Source organism: Stegostoma tigrinum, chromosome 4 (genome assembly GCF_030684315.1).
Source record: "Stegostoma tigrinum isolate sSteTig4 chromosome 4, sSteTig4.hap1, whole genome shotgun sequence".
Classification (NCBI taxonomy): Eukaryota; Metazoa; Chordata; class Chondrichthyes; order Orectolobiformes; family Stegostomatidae; genus Stegostoma; species Stegostoma tigrinum.
The window spans coordinates 44,214,861-44,237,262 of NC_081357.1; the positions used below are offsets into that span (position 1 = coordinate 44,214,861).

The window sequence follows — 22,402 nt, forward strand, 5'->3', positions numbered from 1 at the left end:
TGAATTTGCAGCTGTCAAATGGTCCACCAAACTTTATTAGTCACTCGTCCTGATCTCATGTCATTCATGCCTCTTACCCATGCAGGTCCATTTCCACGATTTTTGCACCAAGCATTGCTCCTTATATCAAAGTATGTCTCTCACCTGTGGAGTTTTGGGTCTGGCACTGGCATTCCTGATGCAATTTTCCCATTCTGCCCCTGATCCAGGACGATCAGATTTAATCTGATGTGGAGTCTTCTACCCATTAGCAACACTACCAGTGCTATACCTGTAGTTGCACATGGGGTGGTCCTGTAATCAAACCATGACAGCTTGGCATCTAATGAGGCTACAAACTGTTTTTTCAGTCCAGTCTTCAAAGTTTGGACTGCTGTTCCTGCCAAGCCATTAGATGAAGGCTAGTATGGAGCTGTCATAATATTGCAAATTCCATTTGCCTTTAAGAAACAACTAAAGCTGCTGCTGGAAAGTGATGGCCTGTTATCTGTGACTAAAATCTCTGGGACTCCATGTGTTGCACAAGACACATGCAATTTTTCCATCATCACTCCAGTGTTTGACAATGGTCTCTATACATGTTCAATCACTATCAGTAGATGTCTACAATAACTAAAATCATTGAACCCAAGAACAGACCTCTATTGTCAATATGAAACTGAATCCATGGGTTACCTGGCCATTCCGTGGATGTGAGGAGCCGCTGGGTATAACTTTTGTCCTTGTTGGCACTCTGAGCACTGTTCCACTGCTGTGGCTATGTTTGTACCCAATCCTGGCCACTAGACATAACTCCTCAAAAACATCTTCATTTTGGAAACTCCTGGATAGCTTTGGTGGAGTGCAGCTAGCGTTTGGTGATATTTGCTTCAGACAGTCACTCTCACTTCCCATACAAATATATCGTCATCTACCATAAGCGGGTCTCTCTGGGTCCAAAAAGGTTTAAATTCTAGTTGTGATGGCCTTTTGTTTTCCCCACTAATACCAGTTGTTGCAGTTAAGAAAGGACTGGATCTTCTTGTGTTAAAAGGCTAATATTGTTAACTGTGACTGGTAGCGTGTCCAAAAAACTCAATGTCATAACTGGCTCTTCCATTGGGAATGCCATGGGTGCTATATCTTCAAATGGAAGTCGGCTCAGTGCATCTGCAATTTTCACTAGGTCTCCCAGATGGTGTCCTGATTTGTAGCTATAAGCACTGAATATTAGAGCTTACTATTAAATGCAGCCCGAAGCTATGGGTGCACTGCCTTATCCTCTTTAAGTGGATAAAGTAGAGGTTTGTTGTCCATGATTATTGCGCATTTTTACCCATTGACATATTGATGGAACTTCCTGACCCCAGGTATGACTGCCAATCCTTCTTCTTCTGTTTGGGCATATTTACCTGCTGCATTAGCCAAAGTCCTGGATGCATAAATCTATTGGGTGTTCCTTTCCAATAGGCCACCTATAAGCAAATAGCACCCTGCTGTCACGTGGGGAGGCATCGCACGTCAATATCAAATCTTTCTTAGGATCATACTGTGCCAGCACCTTAGAGGATGAAAACTGTTTCTTTTCATCAAAAGATGGGTCTGTTTTTGAGACTATTTCCAAGGCTGACGTCTTTCTGGGCGTCAGTGCAATCACATCAGGATGAATGCGAAGTTGTGCATAAACTTTCCAAAATCATTTACAAAACCCAGAAATGTTCTATACTCCTGGGCAGATGTGGGAACTGGGGCACCTTTGATCATCCTCACTTTATCTTCCAACAGGTGTAACCAGGTCTTGTCAACTCTGTAGCCCAAGTGGGTCACTTGGACTGCCTGGAAAACACATTTTTCCCTTTCCACCTGCATCGGAAAAATGCCTTAGGACTATATCCAAGTTCTCTAAGTGTTCCTTATCAGTTTTTCCTGTTAACAGGATGTCATCTTGATAAGTGGTGGCCTAAGGTAAATGTTGCAAAATTTCTCCATCACCTGCTGAAAAATTTAGTGGGCTGATGCTACACTGAACAGCAGTGTCATATTGTGGTACAAGCCTTTATGGGTGTTAGTGATAGTATACTTCTGAGTATGCTGGTCTAAAAGCAATTGTAAATAAACGTGGCTCATGCCCAGCTCCATGAAGGACTAACTTCCTACCTGCTTTGCACACAAATACTCTGTCTGAGGGATTGGGTATTTACCCAACTGCAAAAGAAAGTTTACTGTTTGTTTAAAATCCCCATAAAGGTGAACTGGCCCATCAGGCTTCAAAATTGGTACAATTGGTGCTGCCCATTCCACAAATTGGACTGATTTGATGATTCCTTCACGTTCCAGTCTCTGAGTTCTGCCTCTACTTTTACATGTAAGGCAAATGTCACTGGTTGGGCCTTGCAAAATTATGGAATTGCTTCCTGGTCAACATGCAAGGTGGCCTCGGCTCCTCTGACAGTCCCTCAACCCTCCAAGAAAAGCTCTGAGTATTTAATTAGGACTTCACTCTGGCAGCCATTTTCTAATCAAAAAATGTTGAGCTAATCTGGGTGAATCTCTCGCAACTAATTACATCCCATCAAGCTTGGGCCTGAGCCTTTTACTACAATCAGTGGTTATTGAACCAGACCCTTCTCATTAGAGACCAGAATTAAAGTTGTACCCTTAATCTGTAAAAGCTCCCCCCAGTATAAATTGTCAGCCTGGTTCAAGTCTTGGGAAAATTTAAGGGCTAGAGTCCAAACTGAATTTTATTGAAAACAGGTTATATGATCACTGGTACAACCGGCTCGCTATCGATCTCCATTTGAACTTGATGGCCATTTAACCAGATGTTTATTTTGATTAGTTCTGATTTGGATGTTGCTAAGCAATTTAACTATTCTAAATCAGAGGTAGGTGGAGTTTTCACAGTGTGCATTCTCTTGGATACCCTCCTGATACTGCCATACAAGTTAACTTACTCCATTTAGGTCTAGTAGGACACTGTTGTTGTCCCAAATCCACATATCAAAAACAACTACAATGTTTTACTGGCAGGATTCTGAAGAAAATAGTAACTGTTTGGCCAAGACTTGGCTTTTTTGTTTAATTAGTTGCATATTGTGCAATAGTGTTTGGTGGCACTGGAACTTTGGGGTGACGTGTTCAAATGGCAACACACAAGCACATGGTTCCAGGTGTGTGGGGAGGCTGGGGAAGACAGAGAGAATGGACAGGGTTACGGGGGGTCACTGGGTCTACGAGAGAAAACGGGCCCTGTCTGAAGTCTTTACGCCTGATCATTAATGACTAAAATACCTAAAACAATATATTCAAAAAATGTTCAAAGATATGACTAAAATCTGAATGCATGTAAAACTATATAGTTTCAAAGAAAAAGACAAAGTTAAAGAGAAGCCAAAATGCAAAGGAGTCAAGCATCAAGCCACAGAAAGCATTTGTGGATCAACAAATTTCACACTGGCAGCTAGCCAAGTAACACAAATCACATGTGGACACTTTTCAATAAATCTTGTTCACTCAAGCATACAGAATCATCTCCCTAGAGCATACTGCACATGCTTCTCAGTGTCATCAGACACAACCATATTGGAAATAAACAATTGAAAATCAACTATCAATATTCAACATTCATCACTTGAATTTGATATCTGAGATTTTCATGAAGTAAAAATGATTTTGAAATGACAAGGTCACTGTTTGCCTAAAATGAGGCTGTGATCACCTGTAAAGCCTAGGCAACCCACATGGAACATACAAAACCAGTTGTATTAGAATTACCACTTTAATCAAGAGGTACTTGAACATAGTGAGACATCAAGATGTATCTTTCTCTTGTTTTACTCAAATTTGAATAATTAAATTCACATATTGAGGGGTAAGAGGTCACCTGCAGGGTATTCCATTTGAAAAAGACAATGGAGCTATACTTGCGAAATGCAAGTGAACCATATTTCAGTTGCTTGCACTTGTGAAGAAAAGAGAGAAAGTAACATGGACTGATAACAGTAAGGATACTGAAAGCTCATCTTCCCCGTTCTCTCTTAACTTTCACGTCCAGCATCCAGTGATCAAGCAATTTGGAACAACAACCATTTGTGGAGAATGCAAGATCTGTAAGCTTTGCCACTTCTGAATTAATAAACCAACACCTTCTCATAATTCAAAGGCCAAATAACCTTAAACTCCAACTAACTTACCTTCCTGTCTGGATAGACACCCTCCCCACCTACTTCTTTTTGATGTTTATTACCTGCACTTGCTTTTGCACTTTTTTGATTGTTTTTCAAGGTTGTAAAATTCTACTTTCTTTCAATAGAGAAAATATTACAACTGGTTCCTTCATTTTGGTTTCGTGATTAAGTTTTCATCGAAGTATGACAGCTGTGAGCGAAAAAGAATTAAAAATATTTTTTGCAATCACCAAGGGGTTTTAAAAAGACAGGAACTGACCACCCCTCTTTGTCCAGTTGTACAGTATTGTTGTCTGGTTACTCTTCAAACAAGTTAGACAACTCTGATCAGAATGTTAAGAATGAATTTGCCCGGGGATGCCACAATACCAAAGTAGTCAAATGAATATGAACAAAAGCCAGTACCAAAGCAAAACAGTCCCACTTCATTCAGAACGAAATTACAATAATCTTCAATATTAAACATACTATCCCTAATCCTAGTTGGCCCCTTAGATTACAATACTTCCTGAGACTCTTGTAAATTTATGCAGTTGCACTCTCTGTGGCTCAGTCTCTGAATCCGTAAAGTTGCTTTCTTCCTCTCTCTCTCTCTATCTCTGGATGGTCTCTGCCTCTTGTCATGCTGGTCTCCTTGGAAGGCCTCAGATGATTCCAAAGATTCTGAGAGCAGTTCCAAGAGAAAGATTTACAGGTGAACTCTGTTTTATGCATTTTAGATGATTTTCTGAAACTTTCTATAGTTCTGGCCAATCAGAGAGATACACTTAGCAGGTTGAAACAAGAGTCAAGATGGCTTGCTACTGTCAGTTTCTATGTGTAGCAGGATCTGGTGCCTTTCTGTTTGACCCCTACTTCATTTGGTGATAAGTTGTTGAGGGTGTCTATCCAAAATAACTGTTACGTTTTACATTATGTTAATGTCATTAACACTTGGCTGCTGTGTTTGCAGTGTGTCTGGTGTGTGGGTTTTGTGATTTCAAAGTTTTACTTGGCCAGTGTACCCAGCATCCCTTGCTGTTTGGCCAGTAAGCAATCTATCCACAGTATGTTTAAATTGTTTTGCATTTTTAGTGCCCTCCAGATTTGGAAACTGCTAGTCTGTTTAGTTTATGAATACAGCTTGTTAGATTAATGTAGAAATTGTAGAAATATTATAGCATTCACATCGGTAGAATGATTAGATATTTTGTAGTCATTCAATAAATGTATTTAACCACAAGATCTACATTTACAATAACAATAGACTGACTGACCTCAGGGTGATGGAAGTTTGATTTGATGAGGGCCTTAAACCCAACACGAAAGATATGTAAATACTGCAACAGGCTCCAGACCTGCTTTCAGCCTAACCTACTGGCAGTGAATGGCAATGGAGATGAAAATTGGATCAGTGAAAAACAGTTGCCTGATCTGAAGCTACTCCTTTTTCATTTAGTGAACTAAAGTCACAAATTTGACTTGAAAACAATTAATTGGGTGTGAAGTGTTTTGAGAATATTCTGAGGTCTACAAAGGTGTAATATAAACACAAATTCTTTCTTTATCAGCCATTCTATTCTTGTCCCAGTAATTGAAATTTTGATAGTTAATAAACCTATAAATTACATTTTTAAAATTAAAACATCACAAAATGTCTATTTTACAATAACATGATTATATTCCCATTGAATTACCTTTTTATTCTTTTTGAATACCTAGATTAATGTTCTTACCTAAAGGCTTGAGGCTCTGCTGAGTGCCTTTCATTTTACTTAATGTTTTTATTGAATGTTATGGTTCTGCTACCTAATGAGAATTTCTGTATTTGAGCCGAAACAGTGTAAGTTCTCAGAGTTCTTTAGCGCCATTTTGTTGGCCCAACTAAATATATATTACGCATCAGCCATCAACAGTATATATGGTTGATTAATGCAATTATGGGAAAAAGCTAGTGAGCAAATTTCAAGAGTTTGATTTAGGTAAAATTTATTGCCCAGTAAGAACACAACATGTTTGGCTTCAATGTTTGGTTTACAGACCATCCAATTTTAAGCCTCATTAGAGAATGACACTAGTTAGTTTACAATAGTGGCTCACAACAGTTTTTAGTAAATTGGAGGGACTTTCAGACTGTATGTGTGTGAATGTGTATGAGAAAGAAAGAGGGAGACTCAGCAAACAGGTTTCAAATATGACCGCACTGGTCACACAAGTGTGTCAGCTTTTACAATATATACGCTTCTAAATGTCATTCTTTTCTGACGAAAAGGGTAATTTGGGCACACTTTCATCTCTTTGCACTTTGGCACATCTAACTAAGCAAGTGATACATATTGAAGTAAATCAGGTAGGTAGAGATAATGGGAACTGCAGATGCTGGAGAATCCAAGATAATAAAATGTGAGGCTGGATGAACACAGCAGGCCAAGCAGATTCTCAGGAGCACAAAAGCTGACGTTTCGGGCCTAGACCCTTCATCAGAGAGGGGGATGGGGTGAGGGTTCTGGAATAAATAGGGAGAGAGGGGGAGGCAGACCGAAGATGGAGAGAAAAGAAGATAGGTGGAGAGAGTATAGGTGGGGAGGTAGGGAGGGGATAGGTCAGTCCAGAGAAGATGGACAGGTCAAGGAGGTGGGATGAGGTTAGTAGGTAGGAGATGGGGGTGCCGCTTGGGGTGGGAGGAAGGGATGGGTGAGAGGAAAAATAGGTTAGGGAGGCAGAGACAGGTTGGACTGGTTTTGGGATGCAGTGGGTGGAGGGGAAGAGCTGGGCTGGTTGTGTGGTGCAGTGGGGGGAGGGGACGAACTGGGCTGGTTTTGGGATGGGGTGGGGGAAGGGGAGATTTTGAAGCTGGTGAAGTCCACATTGATACCATTGGGCTGCAGGGTTCCCAAGCGGAATATGAGTTGCTGTTCCTGCAACTTCAGGTGGCATCATTGTGGCACTGCAGGAGGCCCATGATGGACATGTCATCTAAAGAATGGGAGGGGGAGTGGAAATGGTTTGCGACTGGGACGTGCAGTTGTTTGTTGCGAACTGAGCGGAGGTGTTCTGCAAAGCGGTCCCCAAGCCTCCGCTTGGTTTCCCCAATGTAGAGGAAGCCACACCGGGTACAGTGGATGCAGTATACCACATTGGCAGATGTGCAGGTGAACCTCTGCTTAATGTGGAAAGTCATCTTGGGGCCTGGGATGGGGGTGAGGGAGGAGGTGTGGGGGCAAGTGTAGCATTTCCTGCGGTTGCAGGGGAAGGTGCCAGGTGTGGTGGGGTTGGAGGGCAGTGTGGAGCGAACAAGGGAGTCACGGAGAGAGTGGTCTCTCCGGAAAGCAGACAGGGGTGGGGATGGAAAAATGTCTTGGATGGTGGGGTCGGATTGTAGACGGCAGAAGTGTCGGAGGATGATGCGTTGTATCCGGAGGTTGGTGGGGTGGTGTGTGAGAACGAGGGGGATCCTCTTTGGGCGGTTGTGGCGGGGGCGGGGTGTGAGGGATGTGTTGCGGGAAATGCGGGAGGCACGGTCAAGGGCGTTCTCGATCACTGTGGGGGGAAAGTTGCGGTCCTTGAAGAACCTGGACATCTGGGATGTGCGGGAGTGGAATGTCTTATCGTGGGAGCAGATGCGGCGGAGGCGGAGGAATTGGGAATAGGGGATGGAATTTTTGCAGGAGGGTGGGTGGGAGGAGGTGTATTCTAGGTAGCTGTGGGAGTCGGTGGGCTTGAAATGGACATCAGTTACAAGCTGGTTGCCTGAGATGGAGACTGAGAGGCCCAGGAAGGTGAGGGATGTGCTGGAGATGGCCCAGGTGAACTGAAGGTTGGGGTGGAAGGTGTTGGTGAAGTGGATGAACTGTTCGAGCTCCACTGGGGAGCAAGAGGCGGCGCCAATACAGTCATCAATGTACCGGAGGAAGAGGTGGGGTTTGGGACCTGTGTAGTTGCGGAAGAGGGACTGTTCCATGTAACCTACAAAGAGGCAGGCATAGCTGGGGCCCATGCGGGTGCCCATGGCCACCCCTTTGGTCTGTAGGAAGTGGGAGGAGTCAAAAGAGAAGTTGTTGAGGGTGAGGACGAGTTCAGCTAGGCAGATGAGGGTGTCGGTGGAGGGGGACTGGTCAGGCCTCCGGGACAGGAAGAAGCGGAGGGCCTTGAGGCCATCTGCATGCGGAATACAGGTGTATAGGGACTGGACATCCATGGTGAAAATGAGGTGTTGGGGGCCAGGGAATTGGAAGCCCTGGAGGAGGTGGAGGGCGTGGGTGGTGTCACGGACGTACGTAGGGAGTTCCTGGACCAAAGGGGAGAAAATGGAGTCCAGATAGGTGGAGATGAGTTCAGTGGGGCAGGAGCAGGCTGAGACGATGGGTCGACCAGGGCAGGCAGGTTTGTGGATTTTGGGAAGGAGATAGAAACGGGCCGTGCGGGGTTGGGGAACAATGAGGTTGGTGGCTGTGGGTGGGAGGTCCCTTGAGGTGATGAGGTCATGAATGGTGTTGGAAATGATGGTTTGGTGCTCGGGTGTGGGGTCATGATCGAGGGGGCGGTAGGAGGTGGTGTCGGAGAGTTGGCGTCTGGCCTCGGCGACGTGGAGGTCAGTGCGCCATACTACCACTGCGCCACCCTTGTTATGATCGAGGGGGCGGTAGGAGGTGATGTCGGAGAGTTGGCGTCTGGCCTCGGCAATGTAGAGGTCAGCGCGCCATACTACCACTGCGCCACCCTTGTTATGATCGAGGGGGCGATAGGAGGTGGTGTCGGAGAGTTGGCGTCTGGCCTCGGCGATGTAGAGGTCAGTGCGCCATACTACCACTGCGCCACCCTTGTTATGATCGAGCGGGCGGTAGGAGGTGGTGTCGGAGAGTTGGCATCTGGCCTCGGCGATGTAGAGGTCAGTGCGCCATACTACCACTGCGCCACCCTTGTATGATCGAGGGGGCGGTAGGAGGTGGTGTCGGAGAGTTGGCGTCTGGCCTCGGCGATGTAGAGGTCAGTGCGCCATACTACCATTGCGCCACCCAGTTCGTCCCCTCCCCCCACTGCACCACACAACCAGCCCAGCTCTTCCCCTCCACCCACTGCATCCCAAAACCAGTCCAACCTGTCTCTGCCTCCCTAACCAGTTCTTCCTCTCACCCATCCCTTCCTCCCACCCCAAGCCGCACCCCCATCTACCTACTAACCTCATCCCACCTCCTTGACCTGTCCGTCTTCCCTGGACTGACCTATCCCCTCCCTATCTCTCCACCTTTCTTCTTTTCTCTCCATCTTCGGTCCGCCTCCCCCTCTCTCCCTATTTATTCCAGAACCCTCACCCCATCCCCCTCTCTGATGAAGGGTCTAGGCCTGAAACGTCAGCTTTTGTGCTCCTGAGATGCTGCTTGGCCTGCTGTGTTCATCCAGCCTCACATTTTATTAAATCAGGTAGGTACATCATTTACCCATAATGGAGGCTGCCAAATTTTTCCATTTAAATTAATTCTCATCTACCAGGTGATCAGGAGCATCCAAAAGCAAAGGGACCAGTTTACCAATAAATTCCTCTGTTCCCAATGGTCCCAGATCTTGCCTCTCTAAAGCTATCAAATTTTGCCTCTCTGTTAATTGCTCAAGGGCCCTAGGACCTCTCTGTCCAGCTGATTCAGAATATTGCCCCTTTCAATATCTCTAGATTGTAAGTATCTTCCCAGTTTCTTCCTAAGAAACTCAAGGGTTCAATTTCTTCAATGTTGTTTGACTTTACAACACGGATACTTGTCCTCAGATCTTGAAAATATCTTCTCACTTCTCCCATAACATGAAACCAGCTTCCATTACAGCCATGTGCTGGTTCACTACTCCTTTGGTCCAATACCTATGATCAATTCCACTTCTTCCATAGACCAAACAAACTGCTCAAAAACAGAAGAGATTCTCATCTCCATAACAGCCCTATTATTCCAAGCCAGGGAACAGTCCTCTCATTTTCCTTACATGCCATAAATTCCAGGCTGGACTTTTTTATTTAAGATGTATTCCATATTCTAAGACAATAGCAACATTCCACATGAACAGACGTCCTTCCACACTGTTCATATATTTTCTCTGTGCCTCTGCAATATGTGACTTTACACCTCTGGTTCTACCCTTTGCTAAGACTCCTTCTCATCAGTGCTCCCCAAATCTCTGCACCTCCTTCCCCACTACTATCTATTCCTAACCCAGCCTAGAAATCCCCAAATCCCGCAGACCCTCCCCCTATCTTGCTAAACCTTCCTGGGTATCTTATCATTATAAAACATGATAGATAACAATGCAATACAGATTGGAAAAGGGACATAAAATAGTCAAGGACTCTGATTTGCAGGCGTCATAGAAATCTGACAGTTGTGATTATTCAATCCCTATAAGAATTGGTTAAAATCCAAGAACATCAAGTAATAAAAGCACTGAAGTTTTTGATTTATTCAATCACAGTAAATCAATGACCTTGATAATATGTTGTGTGCTACCTACCATTACATCCCTGTTGTTATAAAGTAGCATGGAATACAATTTCACCTTTATGTTCGAGACGGTAATCTGGTGCGGTACTGTGTCTGCCCACTTTTTATGCCATTGGAATCAATGGAACAAACATTAAGATACATCTTTCCATGACAAGTGGATGATCTATTCTGACATATTCCTGCCCCAAGAGCGAAGGTGCAAAATACCCTCCATACAGCTGACTCAATTTCCACAACATGACTCACTCACTTTCAGTATAAACCAAGACACATGTGGTATAAGTTAAAAACACAAAAACGTTATTGACTGAATTATTCTGCCTATTCTATTTTCCTTCTGTCAAATAGATTTTCCAAATGTTAATTAAAACTCGATCCTCTTTTTCTTCAGTTACAATCGAGACAACAATAAACCATGAATGGTCAATGGTTTAATTATTTCAGAGCCATCAGGTAAAGAACAATAACAGAAATTGCTGGAAAAGCTCAGCAGGTCTGGCAGATTCTGGAAAGAGAAATCAGAGTGGACCCAAAACATTAACTCTGATTTCTCTTCACAGATGCTGCCGGATCTGCTGAGCTTTTCCAGCAATTTCTGATCTTGTTCCTGATTTACAGCATCCGCAGTTGTTTTGGTTTTTATTTTATAAAGAACAATGTTCACAGAATGGAATATATTTTTCAGGGCATTAGTTTGAAATCCAGTCCATTGGTTTATGTGAGTCACGTTGTACAGTTGTGTTGTGTGGAGGCTAGTGTCTCTGAGACTAGATCTGAAAATACATTTGCCCAGTATGGAAACAAAAAATAGAGGATATAAGTGCTGAATTTGACAGGGAACTGACTCAAAACTGGAATAAAAATAGAACATAGAACAATACAGCACAGAACAGGCCCTTCGGCCCTCGATGTTGCACCGACCTATGAACTAATCTAAGCCCATCCCCCTACACTATCCCATCATCATCCATGTGCTTATCCAAGGACTGTTTAAATGCCCCTAATGTGGCTGAGTTAACTACATTGGCAGGCAGGGCGTTCCATGCCCTTACCACTCTCTGAGTAAAGAACCCGCCTCTGACATCTGTCTTAAATCTATCACCCCATCAATTTGTAGCTAATTTGTAGCAATTTGGAGAGAAAAGGATCTATTTCGTGTTTAAACCGATAACTTTTGGAACATTAAAAATCCCAGTTACAGAAGATAGCTACCTCTTTCTTCTGCCCACAGAAACAAACAACTTTCTAAGGACGTCTCTGAACCGGGCAGCATGCAGAGGGGGAACTTTCATGATGCCAAGCCTGAAATGTGATCATTTCTAACAGCTCAGAACCAAGAGACAATCAGACGATCTAACAGAGTGGAAAAGCAGAACACTGTGTATGTCGAATACCTGAAATAAAAATCAGAAAATGTTGGAAATACTCGGCTGACCTGGCAGTGTCTGTGGAAGAAGAATTAGCCTTTCAGATGTGCTTTCTCATGCAAGGTCTCAGACCTGAAATATTAACTTGCGTCCCAACCACAAGCTTTGTTTGGATTGCAGAAAGAAAAATCTTTGGCCAGTGGTTTAACCACACCAACACAAAGTCTGTCGAGTGAGCAGCTCTACAAACCCAAGTGATGAATTTTTTAAAAATAATTTGGAGGCAGCCGAGCAATTTTTTTTTAAAAAAAGTATAAAGAGCACAGGATTTTGTTTTTGTTTTTAAAAAAGCTGCCCCCGATTCCTGCGAGCGGAGCTGGTTAATGTAAGCACGGCGGGTGGTGCTGGAGGCTGGAAAGTCATCGCGGGGAGAAGGGACATGAGGCTGGGCCGGGCCCAGCGTCATTCGCTCCACCCCGTAGCGAGCCAGAGCTGGAGCTGCCCCTTTTCTCTCTCTCTCTGTCTGCTTCCCTGTTCCTGCACACCTACCTCACATGGTGTGTATGTGTGTGTGTCCTGTCCATCCAGACAGGGCTTCGCTTGCACAGCGTCTCTACTCGCTCCTTCTCCTGACAGCAATAAAGGGGGAGGGGGCTGGGGAGAAGCTTGAAACAACTGAGACCCACAGAGAGAGAAAATAGAAGCAACAAGAGACACTGGCGGAGCTTGTGTTTTCCTGGAGTCAGTTGGTGTCCGCTGATTTTTTTTTGTTAAATTACTGTGTTTGGGGAGGTGTGTGAGTGTCTGTGTGAGCTTTCTCATCCTGGATGCAGTTGCTGGATCCTGCAGAGCGAGTCTTCATGAACGATCCGCACCAATTAGAGATTGCAAGGCATTCCCGGGTCACCAGTCTGCCACTATGGTTAAATGTCTTGTTTAATGGTTGAGGTACGTATTCTGAAAAGCTTTAAGGTGAAGGAAAGGCACGTAAATATGCATTTGTCGTTGTGTGTGTGTGTGAATGTTGGGAGGAAGGGGGGAGGTTTGTGTTTTGCTGCCGATTGCTTTTTGAAGTGACGTCTGAACAGGTTTGCAGTTGAATTTGTGGATCTGTCAGGTTTCCAGGGGAGTGCATCTGCCCGGACTAACAAGATCAACAGATGACTGTAAGAGCTGTATGCGAGTGACCTGAGCCAGGGGGCGGCAGGCGCTCTGCCCTGGCGCTATCTGTAGTTTGAAAGTCAGAATGTGCTGCTGGGTCTGTGCCTTCGCTGAGTCAGGAGAGGCAGGAGCAGCCTCAGGCCACCCTTCAACGAGAACTGTCTCCCCGTTCCATGATTGTTCTCCTCCGCACGACTGTGCGAAATTTTTAGCGTGTTTAGTTTATTCTGTAGTGCGCTAGGTATTGAAGTGAAGGTTTACTCAGGGCGCTGTGCTTCAATGTCGGTTTGCCCTTTTGAGGCATATACGCTAGATACACCAGGATTCCTAAAGCCTGGTACAGCATTGTTATTCGTACTAAAACTGTTTTTTTTGTTCTTGCTAACCTGTGGAATACAGGTTTGAATGTGATGCACTGACCGGAGTTTATTTTACAGAACTGTGTGTGAATGACATGAGTCCTTTCAGCTAAAGCACCATGTGTAGGAGACAGGGAAAATTTATTAATGTTAACGGTTCAGAAATAATTCGAGAATCGAAAACTCTTCTCAACTTTTCACTGTCAGGAGATGGCCATTATCAGTGGGTCATCAGATGATACACAGCTCAGGGTGTGTTTACACTGTAGCTACTGATATGAGAACACAGTACGGTTTGTCGCTGGACTTGGCCGTACAAGGGTGGGTTACACTGTTTATACTGTGCTACAGCACCTAACACCATTCTAATCCTCCTCAGCAGAGAGGTTGCTATATACTCAGTGCCCTCACTTCCTAGACATTTAATAAGCTCTTATTAGATTGATCATTTGTGCAGTGGGCACTCAAACCCAAGGGGATCATCTGCTCCTGAAGCTGTAGGTGGTGTAGGTGAGAAGGGTATTTAATTAGCAGATTCGTGCACTATGCCGCACTTCCACCAGAATCAAGTTCTGGGTGTGAAGGCCCCTGGTTGACCTTCCCACCCATCTCCCAGTTGAAGATCTTAAGTGATGAGTTAAGGACCAATTTAAAGGGCTCATCTTGGCACCAGTGAGATTAACCAAGCAGCAAGTGAGCTTGTCACCATTCCCCGCGTATGGCAGGTCAACTGTGTAAGTCATCTGCGCTGGGTTGGGGGGAAGTGCTGGAAGGGGAAATCCTTTACTCAAAGCTAATTTGTGTCTAACCAAGGGACTTGACGTTAGATATAGGTTCCTGTTTCAGCCCTCCATGCCCTTGCTACCCACACTTCACTTCCTCTCCCTATGACTGCCAACTCGTAAAACAATTTTCCTCAGTCCCCCTCTGCAGCCCTCCCACCCCCGAGCTTGTCCTGGCTCCTACAGTGTCCCGGGATTGCAGGTGCCCTTCCAACATAGCCCTGTCTCTTCCCTGGTGCTGCTGATTGACCAGCAGCCCTCACTGGTTAGGCTACTCCATCCAGGCCTCTGGTCTTTCAGGTCCTGCATAAGGCCCTGCTACTGCCTGATCACTGTGTAGTTCAGCGGACCTTACTGTCAAACCCTAGGTGGCTCTCCAGCTGGCATGTGAAACTTGCAATTCTGCAAGAAAATTCCACCCCTAATTTTTGGACTGTACAGTAGCTATAATCTATAATGAAGCTCAAACCCTGGTGGGCTCATGCCAGGGCTGTCTAGAGTGAGATTGGAAGTGAAATCCTGGAGTGACACTAGAAAACTCTGCTAGTGGTTCACACTTCTCTCTGTATGTTGCTATTAAGTATATCTGATATTTTAAAATTCCTGAACACCTAATTGAGCATCTGGTAGAGGTAGAGGCACAATAGGGCGAAAGGAAACTAAACATGGATACTTTAAAAGTCTCTAGCATTGTATCTTTAGCATAGGGTGGCATAATATCTCACAGTAAAGGGATGCAGATTTGCTTCCAATGTTATTGCTACCAATATCAGTTACACAGTTGTAAGGAGGTACCAAATGTAAACCAGACTTAACTCATTGAAAGACCAGTAGATAAGGTAGCGGCCTGGGTCTAGTCTTCTCACTCCCCAGGGCCATCTCGATTGAAAGAAATCAGCTGAGTGCGGATGATCTGATTAGTCATTCACCAATGGGTAGTGAACTTCTTAGAGTTTGGAGGAAGAAAAAAATGTCAAAACCTCAAAAATCTCCCCTGCATCATGTGCTTTGTGTTGGATTGAACTTAAATCCCACTCTAAATCGCCAGAGAGGGTAGTGGAGTTGGCCTCATTAGGGGCATTTAAATGGCTATTAGATCGGCATGTGGGTGATAGTATAAGGTAGGAGTGGAGGTTAGATAAACCTTAGGATTAGGATGAAAGTTCGGCACAACATCGTGGGCCAAAGGGCCTGTACTGTGCTGTGCTGTTCTATGTTCTACTAATGTCCATGCAATATTGCCTATATTAAGGAGCAATTTATTGATCTTTTTGCTTCTGAGAAAGTTTTTTTTTAACTTGTGCCCACAGCACTCATGGGTTATGTTCTCTTTCAAGTTAATACTTTTATAGCCGTCTTTTTGTGTATTTTGTAACTCTTTGTCTATTGTAACTACACTTTGAAATTACAATGTTAATCAGACTACAGTTTATCTAAATGATCTTTGTTCTTCTCATCATTGCTCCAACATGTTACTTGTCAAAAAAGGAAGGGTGAGATGGTTGCGGTTCACAATTCATTAAGACAATTCATAATTAAATATTTAAATAAATCTTTTGATATTACCGTTAAAGGTGTTAAGAAACACCTGTACAATTGAGTCTTAAATACAAATTCAGGAAAATGAAGATCACTGCACAAATTCTGTCAGAATTATATCCTCTGGAATCATGTAGGAGCCGTTTTACTGTCATAAATCATTGGACCAGATGAAGACAGAAAATTCTGAACTCTGCATGGAAACAAGTCATGTTAATAATAAGCCAGTAATTCTTTAACTATTCACTGTTGGTTGTGGAAAATTGCTGAAGGAATAGCTATGTAACAGTTACTGAATAAGTAATCCAAAGTCTTAAACTAATGATAAATGTTTGAGTTCATTTTCACCCCAGCAGTTTGAGCAAATGAATGCAATTTAAAAGCAAATGAACTAAAAATGTAGGCTTCATAAAAGTAACTGTTGCTGGTGACTTGTTTTAAAAGTTCAACTGGTTCACGAATTCCTTTCAGGAGTGAAATGCGCAGTCTTTTCCCATTCTATGTGTGGCAGATTCCTAATCTGAGTTGGAGGAGGCCTAGCAAGCCATTCAGTTAAGGATGAGCAGTGAATACTAGTTTTGTTAGTGACATTTCAAAAATCTTCATTTCTGCCTATCCCTGTCAGTTATCTCATAAATTGAGATACAATGAACTTCCCTAAACCATATTTCAAATATATGCTTCAATTCCAAATTCAGATCACCTCCTATTGCACCAGTGTGATTTATTTTATAATTTCCCACACTGGCCGTCTCTGTGACCCCCAAGTGAAAGTGCCAATTTGTGTTGAATTATGTGCAGTTCTGTTCTATTCATCTGAACCCACAGGGAGTTGGATCAAGACTGAACAAACTCATTTTCTATTGGCCCTTTAATACTCCTGACAGAGAAAATCTTATTCTTAATAGCCTGGGTGGGATTTGAATCTACTTTCTTGAATTAAGGATCCACTTTGCCACCAGTTCCTCTATAGATACAGTATTCATGTGATTTGTTTTTTTAAATTTTGCCAGAGATGCGAGAGTCCTTTCCTATCATTTCCAGTTTGAAGTGTTGTTTATTTTAAGTTTTCCTGAATGTGTGAATAATCATTTTTTAAATGTCACACACTTTTACATACAAATCTTGTGACATTAAATTTAATAGTCACGACTGTTGGGATGGTGTAAATAATTTGCCATCAGTTCTGACATTCAGTTTACATTTTTTGGAAACCAAATGCCTGCCATGCCACAAATGGATTTCTGCAATGTATTTCAGAATACAGGTTAAAGAGACTAGAAAGCTTGTTTATATATAAAAGGAAGCTACAGCTAGTTCCCTTGCCTCCCCCCTCACATGCGTACTTCCTGACATCATGACGTACTATTTTGGCAACTTCCTTGCAGTCCAAAAACATATTGGGCCACTCACAAAACACATTACTTTGACAAAGTAGTATTTTTCCTTGTACCTGTATGTTGTCAAACAAGGCTTTTTTTTGGTCATAAATGTCAACCTTGTCCCTTTGTGAATAATTCACATTAAAGTAATGTTTGTTGTCTACTCGGTAATCTAATTAATTGAATACATCAGCATGGCATTAACATTTTTGAATCATCAGATTGCTTCCTGGTCCCACATTACTGATTTTCAAGAACGCTGATCTGGGCCAGTAATAAGTAAGGTCTGGGGCTAAGGGTGTTCAGAGTGACAAACTTTATGGAATTACACAGCACAGGGGTAATCCAGTTGGCTGTAGGTATAGTAACAAAAGTGTACGTGTCCACATGATTCTTACAATATAAAGGCCTGTTTGGTTTAGTATTTGTGTGCATAAAAGAAGCACTTAGTGCTGCTGTTTGTAAAAAGTATTTGATACAAATCAACTTCAGATTTTTCGATAACTCATGAAGGCAGATCAAAAGAAGATTAGTAATAAATGCACGTAACAATGTGCCAGTGCAGGGCAAGGATAAAATGGAGCTTGCACTAAAAAACAAACAAAATTAATTTATTGTGCTGTGATGAAGAACTGATCAGTGAACTGACATTCAGAGACAGACCTGTGGGAATATAAAAGAAAATGGTGGAAATGTTGGAAGCCTGAAAGTGCTGGAGAAACTCAGCAGGCCTGGCAGTATCTGTAGAGAGAAAAGCTGAGTTAATGTTTTGAGACCTTTGTCAGAACTGAAAATAGTTGGGATGGGGTAATGCCTATGGCAATGATGGAGAAGGTGAGGGTGTGAACACAGTACATGGATGGTGTGCAGAGAGAGAGAGCAAACAGGGATAGCCATCCAAGGAGATTGCTGATGATAAGCTGAGAGAGAGATAAATGTTGGGAAATGGTTTGGCTGTGCTGGGAGAAACCCATACATATCAGGGCCTATGGGTATAGTTGGACGGGGTAACAAACAGGGAGGAGGCTGTTCATGTTCTACAATTATTAAAAAAAACTTTGTTGACCCTGAAAGCTGTAAGGTATTATGGTGGAAGACGAGGAATTGTTTCCCTAGCTTGCAATGAGCATGACTGGAGCACTGCAGCAGGCCCAAGACAGGATTGTTGCCATGGGAACATTGTGGTGTGTTATAAAGTGGCAGGAAACTGGATGCCCAGGGTCATTTTTTTGAACAGAATGTGGGTATTCTGCAATGCAGATACCCAGTCTGTGTTTCGTCTCCCTAGTATAGAGGAGACTGCAGTGTGAGCAGCGAATGCAGTAGATTGAACAAAGTGGATATAAATCGCTACTTTACCCAGAAGGTGTGTCTGGGCTCTTGGATAGTTAGGAGGGGGTGGGAGGAAACACGCAAGTATTGCAACTTAGTAATTGTAAGGTGATGTTCTGTGGGGGTGTGGGGAGGTGTTGGGATTGGAGGAGTGGACAAGTGTGTCCCTATGAAATGCTGACAAGGGAGGGGAGCAGAGTGTGTATGTGGTGATGGCATCCCACTGCAGTTCACGGAAATGGCAGCTTTGGATATAGAGGCTAGTGGGAAGGAAAGTGAGGACCAGAAAGACCCTATCATTGTTGTGGGAGGGAAGGGAAGGGGTAAGGCCCAAACGTGTTAGATAGGGCTGAGGGTGCCATCAATCATGGTGATGGGAAATCCTCAGTTGAGGAAAAGAATGGACATTCCTGAGGTCCCGCTATAGAAGGTAGTATCTTCAGAACAGATGCAACAGGGATGGTCAAACTGGGAGAATGGAATGGAATCCTTACAGGAAGCAGAGTGTGTGAATGTATAGTTCAGGTAACTGTGGGAGTTGGTGGGTTTGTAGTGGACATTGTGACCAGCCAATCCCCAGAAATGGAAACAGCGATGTCAAGGAAGGGAATAAGGATTCAAAGATAGACCAGGTGAATGTGAAGGCAAGTTGGAAATTGGAAGCAAAAAAATTTGCTAATTATTTCCAATTCCAGATGAGAAAGGGAGGCAGCACTAACAATGTCAAAGATGTACCAGAAGAAGAGTTGTGGAAAGGGACACAAGAAGGACTGGAACAATGTTCAACATGCCCCAGAAAGAGACAAGTATAACTGAGGCCCATTGCTGGTACCCAGGGCCACATGTTTAACCTGAAGAAAGTGGGAGGAGTTAAAAAGGAATTTGTTCAGGGTGAAGACAAGTTCAGCCTGGCGGAGGAGGGTGGTAGTGGATGGCAATGGTTCAGGCTTTTATTCTGGGAAGAAGCAGAGCACTCCCGGCCATTCCTGATGGGGGATGAGTGTGTAAAGGGATTGAACTTCCAAGGTGAAGAGGAGGCTGGTGCCTCCAAAGCAGAAATTTTGAAACTGACGTAAAGTGCCTGAACAATCCCAGATGAAAGAGGAGAGGAACTGGACAAGGGGAAAAAAATATCACGTCAGGCTAAGAAACGATAAGTTACAAGGAGCTGGAACAGGCAGAAGCAATGCGCCTGCCCAGGCAGTCCCGTTTGAGGATTTTGGGAAGAAGGTAGGAACGGGTTGTGCAGGATTGAGGGATGGTGAGGTAGAAAACTGTTGTGGGGGGATTCCAGATGATGATGATGTTGACAGTCTTGGAGATGAAAGCCAGATGTTCAATGGTGGGCAATGGGCTAGGAGAGAAAGGAGGAGGTGCCTGCCAGTTGGCGTTCAGCCTTGGTAAGGTAGAGGTAGATATTCCGTATGACAACAGCATTAACCTTGTCAGCAGGTTTGATTACAAAGGCAGAGTTGGATCTGAGGGTAGAGAGATCAGTAAGTTCAGAAGGAGATAGGTTCGAGGTGAGAGTGGCAAAGAGATTAGGACTATACTAATGTCACATCAACGTTTCTGGATGAACAGGTTGATTGCAGGTAAGAAACCAGAGAGAGGGGACTAGGAGGGTGAGTGTTGGAGATGGGTGAGGGATCGATGGGATGGGAAGTCCTCCCTGTTCATTATCCACCCCCTATCCCTCGCTCATGTTTTGTATAGAATGTATCGTTATATAAATAGTCCAGGCTTTACTTCTGGAGTTGTATCTAGTTATCTCTTTTGTAAAACCTATTTAATATTTTAAACTATATTAAAATTACAATTCTGCATGAATATGTCGGATGTCTGTCCAGCAATCTCTGAAAATTTTGAGATGCTCTTTGGTATCATTCTGTCCCGTTTCCTTATTAGGATCACAAATCTGTGGAATTTATTAACGTAGAGTTCAATGAGTGATGGGATATTGAATAAGTTTAAGGAGGAGATAGACAGATTTTTAAATTAGTAATGGGTCGACGGGTTATGAGGAGCAGGCAGTAAAGTTGGTTTGAAGTAAAGACAAAATCGGCGATGGTAGCATCAAATAGTAGAACAGGCTTAAGGGGCTGATTTCCCTCATCCTGCTCCCAGTTCTAATGTTCTTATGTTCCCATTTTCTGTTTACATTATTGAGAGATAAGCAGAGCCATGGACTGCTGAAAGCAGTCTCAGGTTATTGATTAGTTGATTAATTCCTTGAAAACCATCTATCAGACAATAACAAGGAGCATAAGTGAAAATGAACCTAAAAAGTGACAGATCCCAAAGGCTGGTGGAAGGCTATTGAGACCTAGAGAAAGGAAATCTCACAAAACAAAACGTCAGATCATAGGGTGAAAGACTACTTGTGTTTAAATGTCACATTAAAGAAAAAAACTGTTGGAATGGTGCCTTTCAAGAGCTGTGATGTGTATGTTAATTTATCCTAGTCACACATTCTGACCTAACCACAAAGCGTGCTGTAATATATGTGGATTTCCTTAATATTTAACTGCCTTCCATTGTCTGACACAAAAACAGTTTTTTTTTCATTTCATTAGGGCACATTTCCTCATAATGTTATAGCTTTTGGTGCATATCTACAGATACATAACATGAATATAAAATATATGTATCAACATTTTGCTGAGAAAATCAAGAATTCAAAATGCTGAATATGCCACAATACATACTATTTAAATATTTCAGAAATGTGACGCCTTTGCTTTCATTTTATATAAATATAGATCTTTAACAAGGAGAAATCAAGATCATTGTTTAGGCTTTAAATACAGTTATTGGACTGCAGAATCCAAACAAAGAATATCGTCTCTTTGTATGAAGCAGAACTTTTAAATGTAAAGAAGGGACTCATTAGCATAATAAATGTGCTATTCCTTTAGTTGCTTTCAAATACAATGCAATTTAATGGAATTGTATTTCCTTTCTCTGTTAACTATCAAGATCTTACGTTGGATTTGCGTAACCTGAATCTTAATTGTAGGCCAGTTGCATAAAATTGACTCTAACAACACTGCTGGAAAGAAAATACAATTTTCCTCTGGAATTCTGAGCTTTGTAAGAATTAGAGGAAAAGATTACATTGTTATTGTAAGGGTATCCTTTTGAGCTCAGGGTTAAGATATATTTGTTGAGGCAGAGTAGAAAGGGCTCTACTGTGCATTTCACATAAGCTACGTCTGAAAAGAAAGTGCTAGTTGCAGCTGGCCAAAGTGCCAAAAATGCAATCTTTCACACCAGTATTCCTGGCCTTAAGTGTAAATTTCACAAAAATAGTCACTGAATTAGAAATAAATATTTCATCTTCACAATTTATACTTTATACAAAGAGTAACCATAGTTTCCAGGAACAGGTTGGTCTGTCATTACTTTGTTGTTTTATGACCCTTATTTTCTTGAAGTGAACCCTCTGCAAAAATTCTGTTATTTAAAAACATTGAGCAAGCACAATAGAGATTCAGGGACCACAGAATTGGCGCAGCCAATGGCTTATCCAATCTGTGTCAGTTAAGGAGAACAATATTGGAATGGGCTTAGACATTAGAGTTCTGAAATTCAAACCATTGCGTAACACCAAACTTAATCATTTGCAGAAAATTATTTGAGTTATGTTGAGAACTCAGTTGCTGTATTAAGTTTACAGAATCATTCCAAGTTACTGGTTTCTTTACTAATTATTGAGAACAGGACATCAATAATCTAAAATACTTAAAATCTCTTTGGTTAAGAGATTTGGAAGCCTGATAGGGGGTATAACAAATGAACTTTAGCAGGTCGTTGGGTGCAAAATATAAGAGGTTCGTGTTTTTCG

The 22,402-nt window shown here is 42.8% G+C and overlaps 1 protein-coding gene across 1 annotated transcript in view; it reads left to right on the forward strand.

Annotated features, from left to right (window-relative positions):
* The first annotated feature begins 12,527 nt into the window (after positions 1 to 12,527).
* LOC125452745 (cAMP-specific 3',5'-cyclic phosphodiesterase 7B-like) overlaps positions 12,528 to 22,402 on the forward strand; it is a 151,683-nt gene continuing 141,808 nt past the window's right edge. The window contains exon 1 of the mRNA XM_048531503.2: positions 12,528 to 12,948. Coding sequence (XP_048387460.1) covers positions 12,928 to 12,948 — 21 coding nt within the window. The 5' untranslated portion in view covers positions 12,528 to 12,927. The remainder of the gene's footprint in view (positions 12,949 to 22,402) is intronic.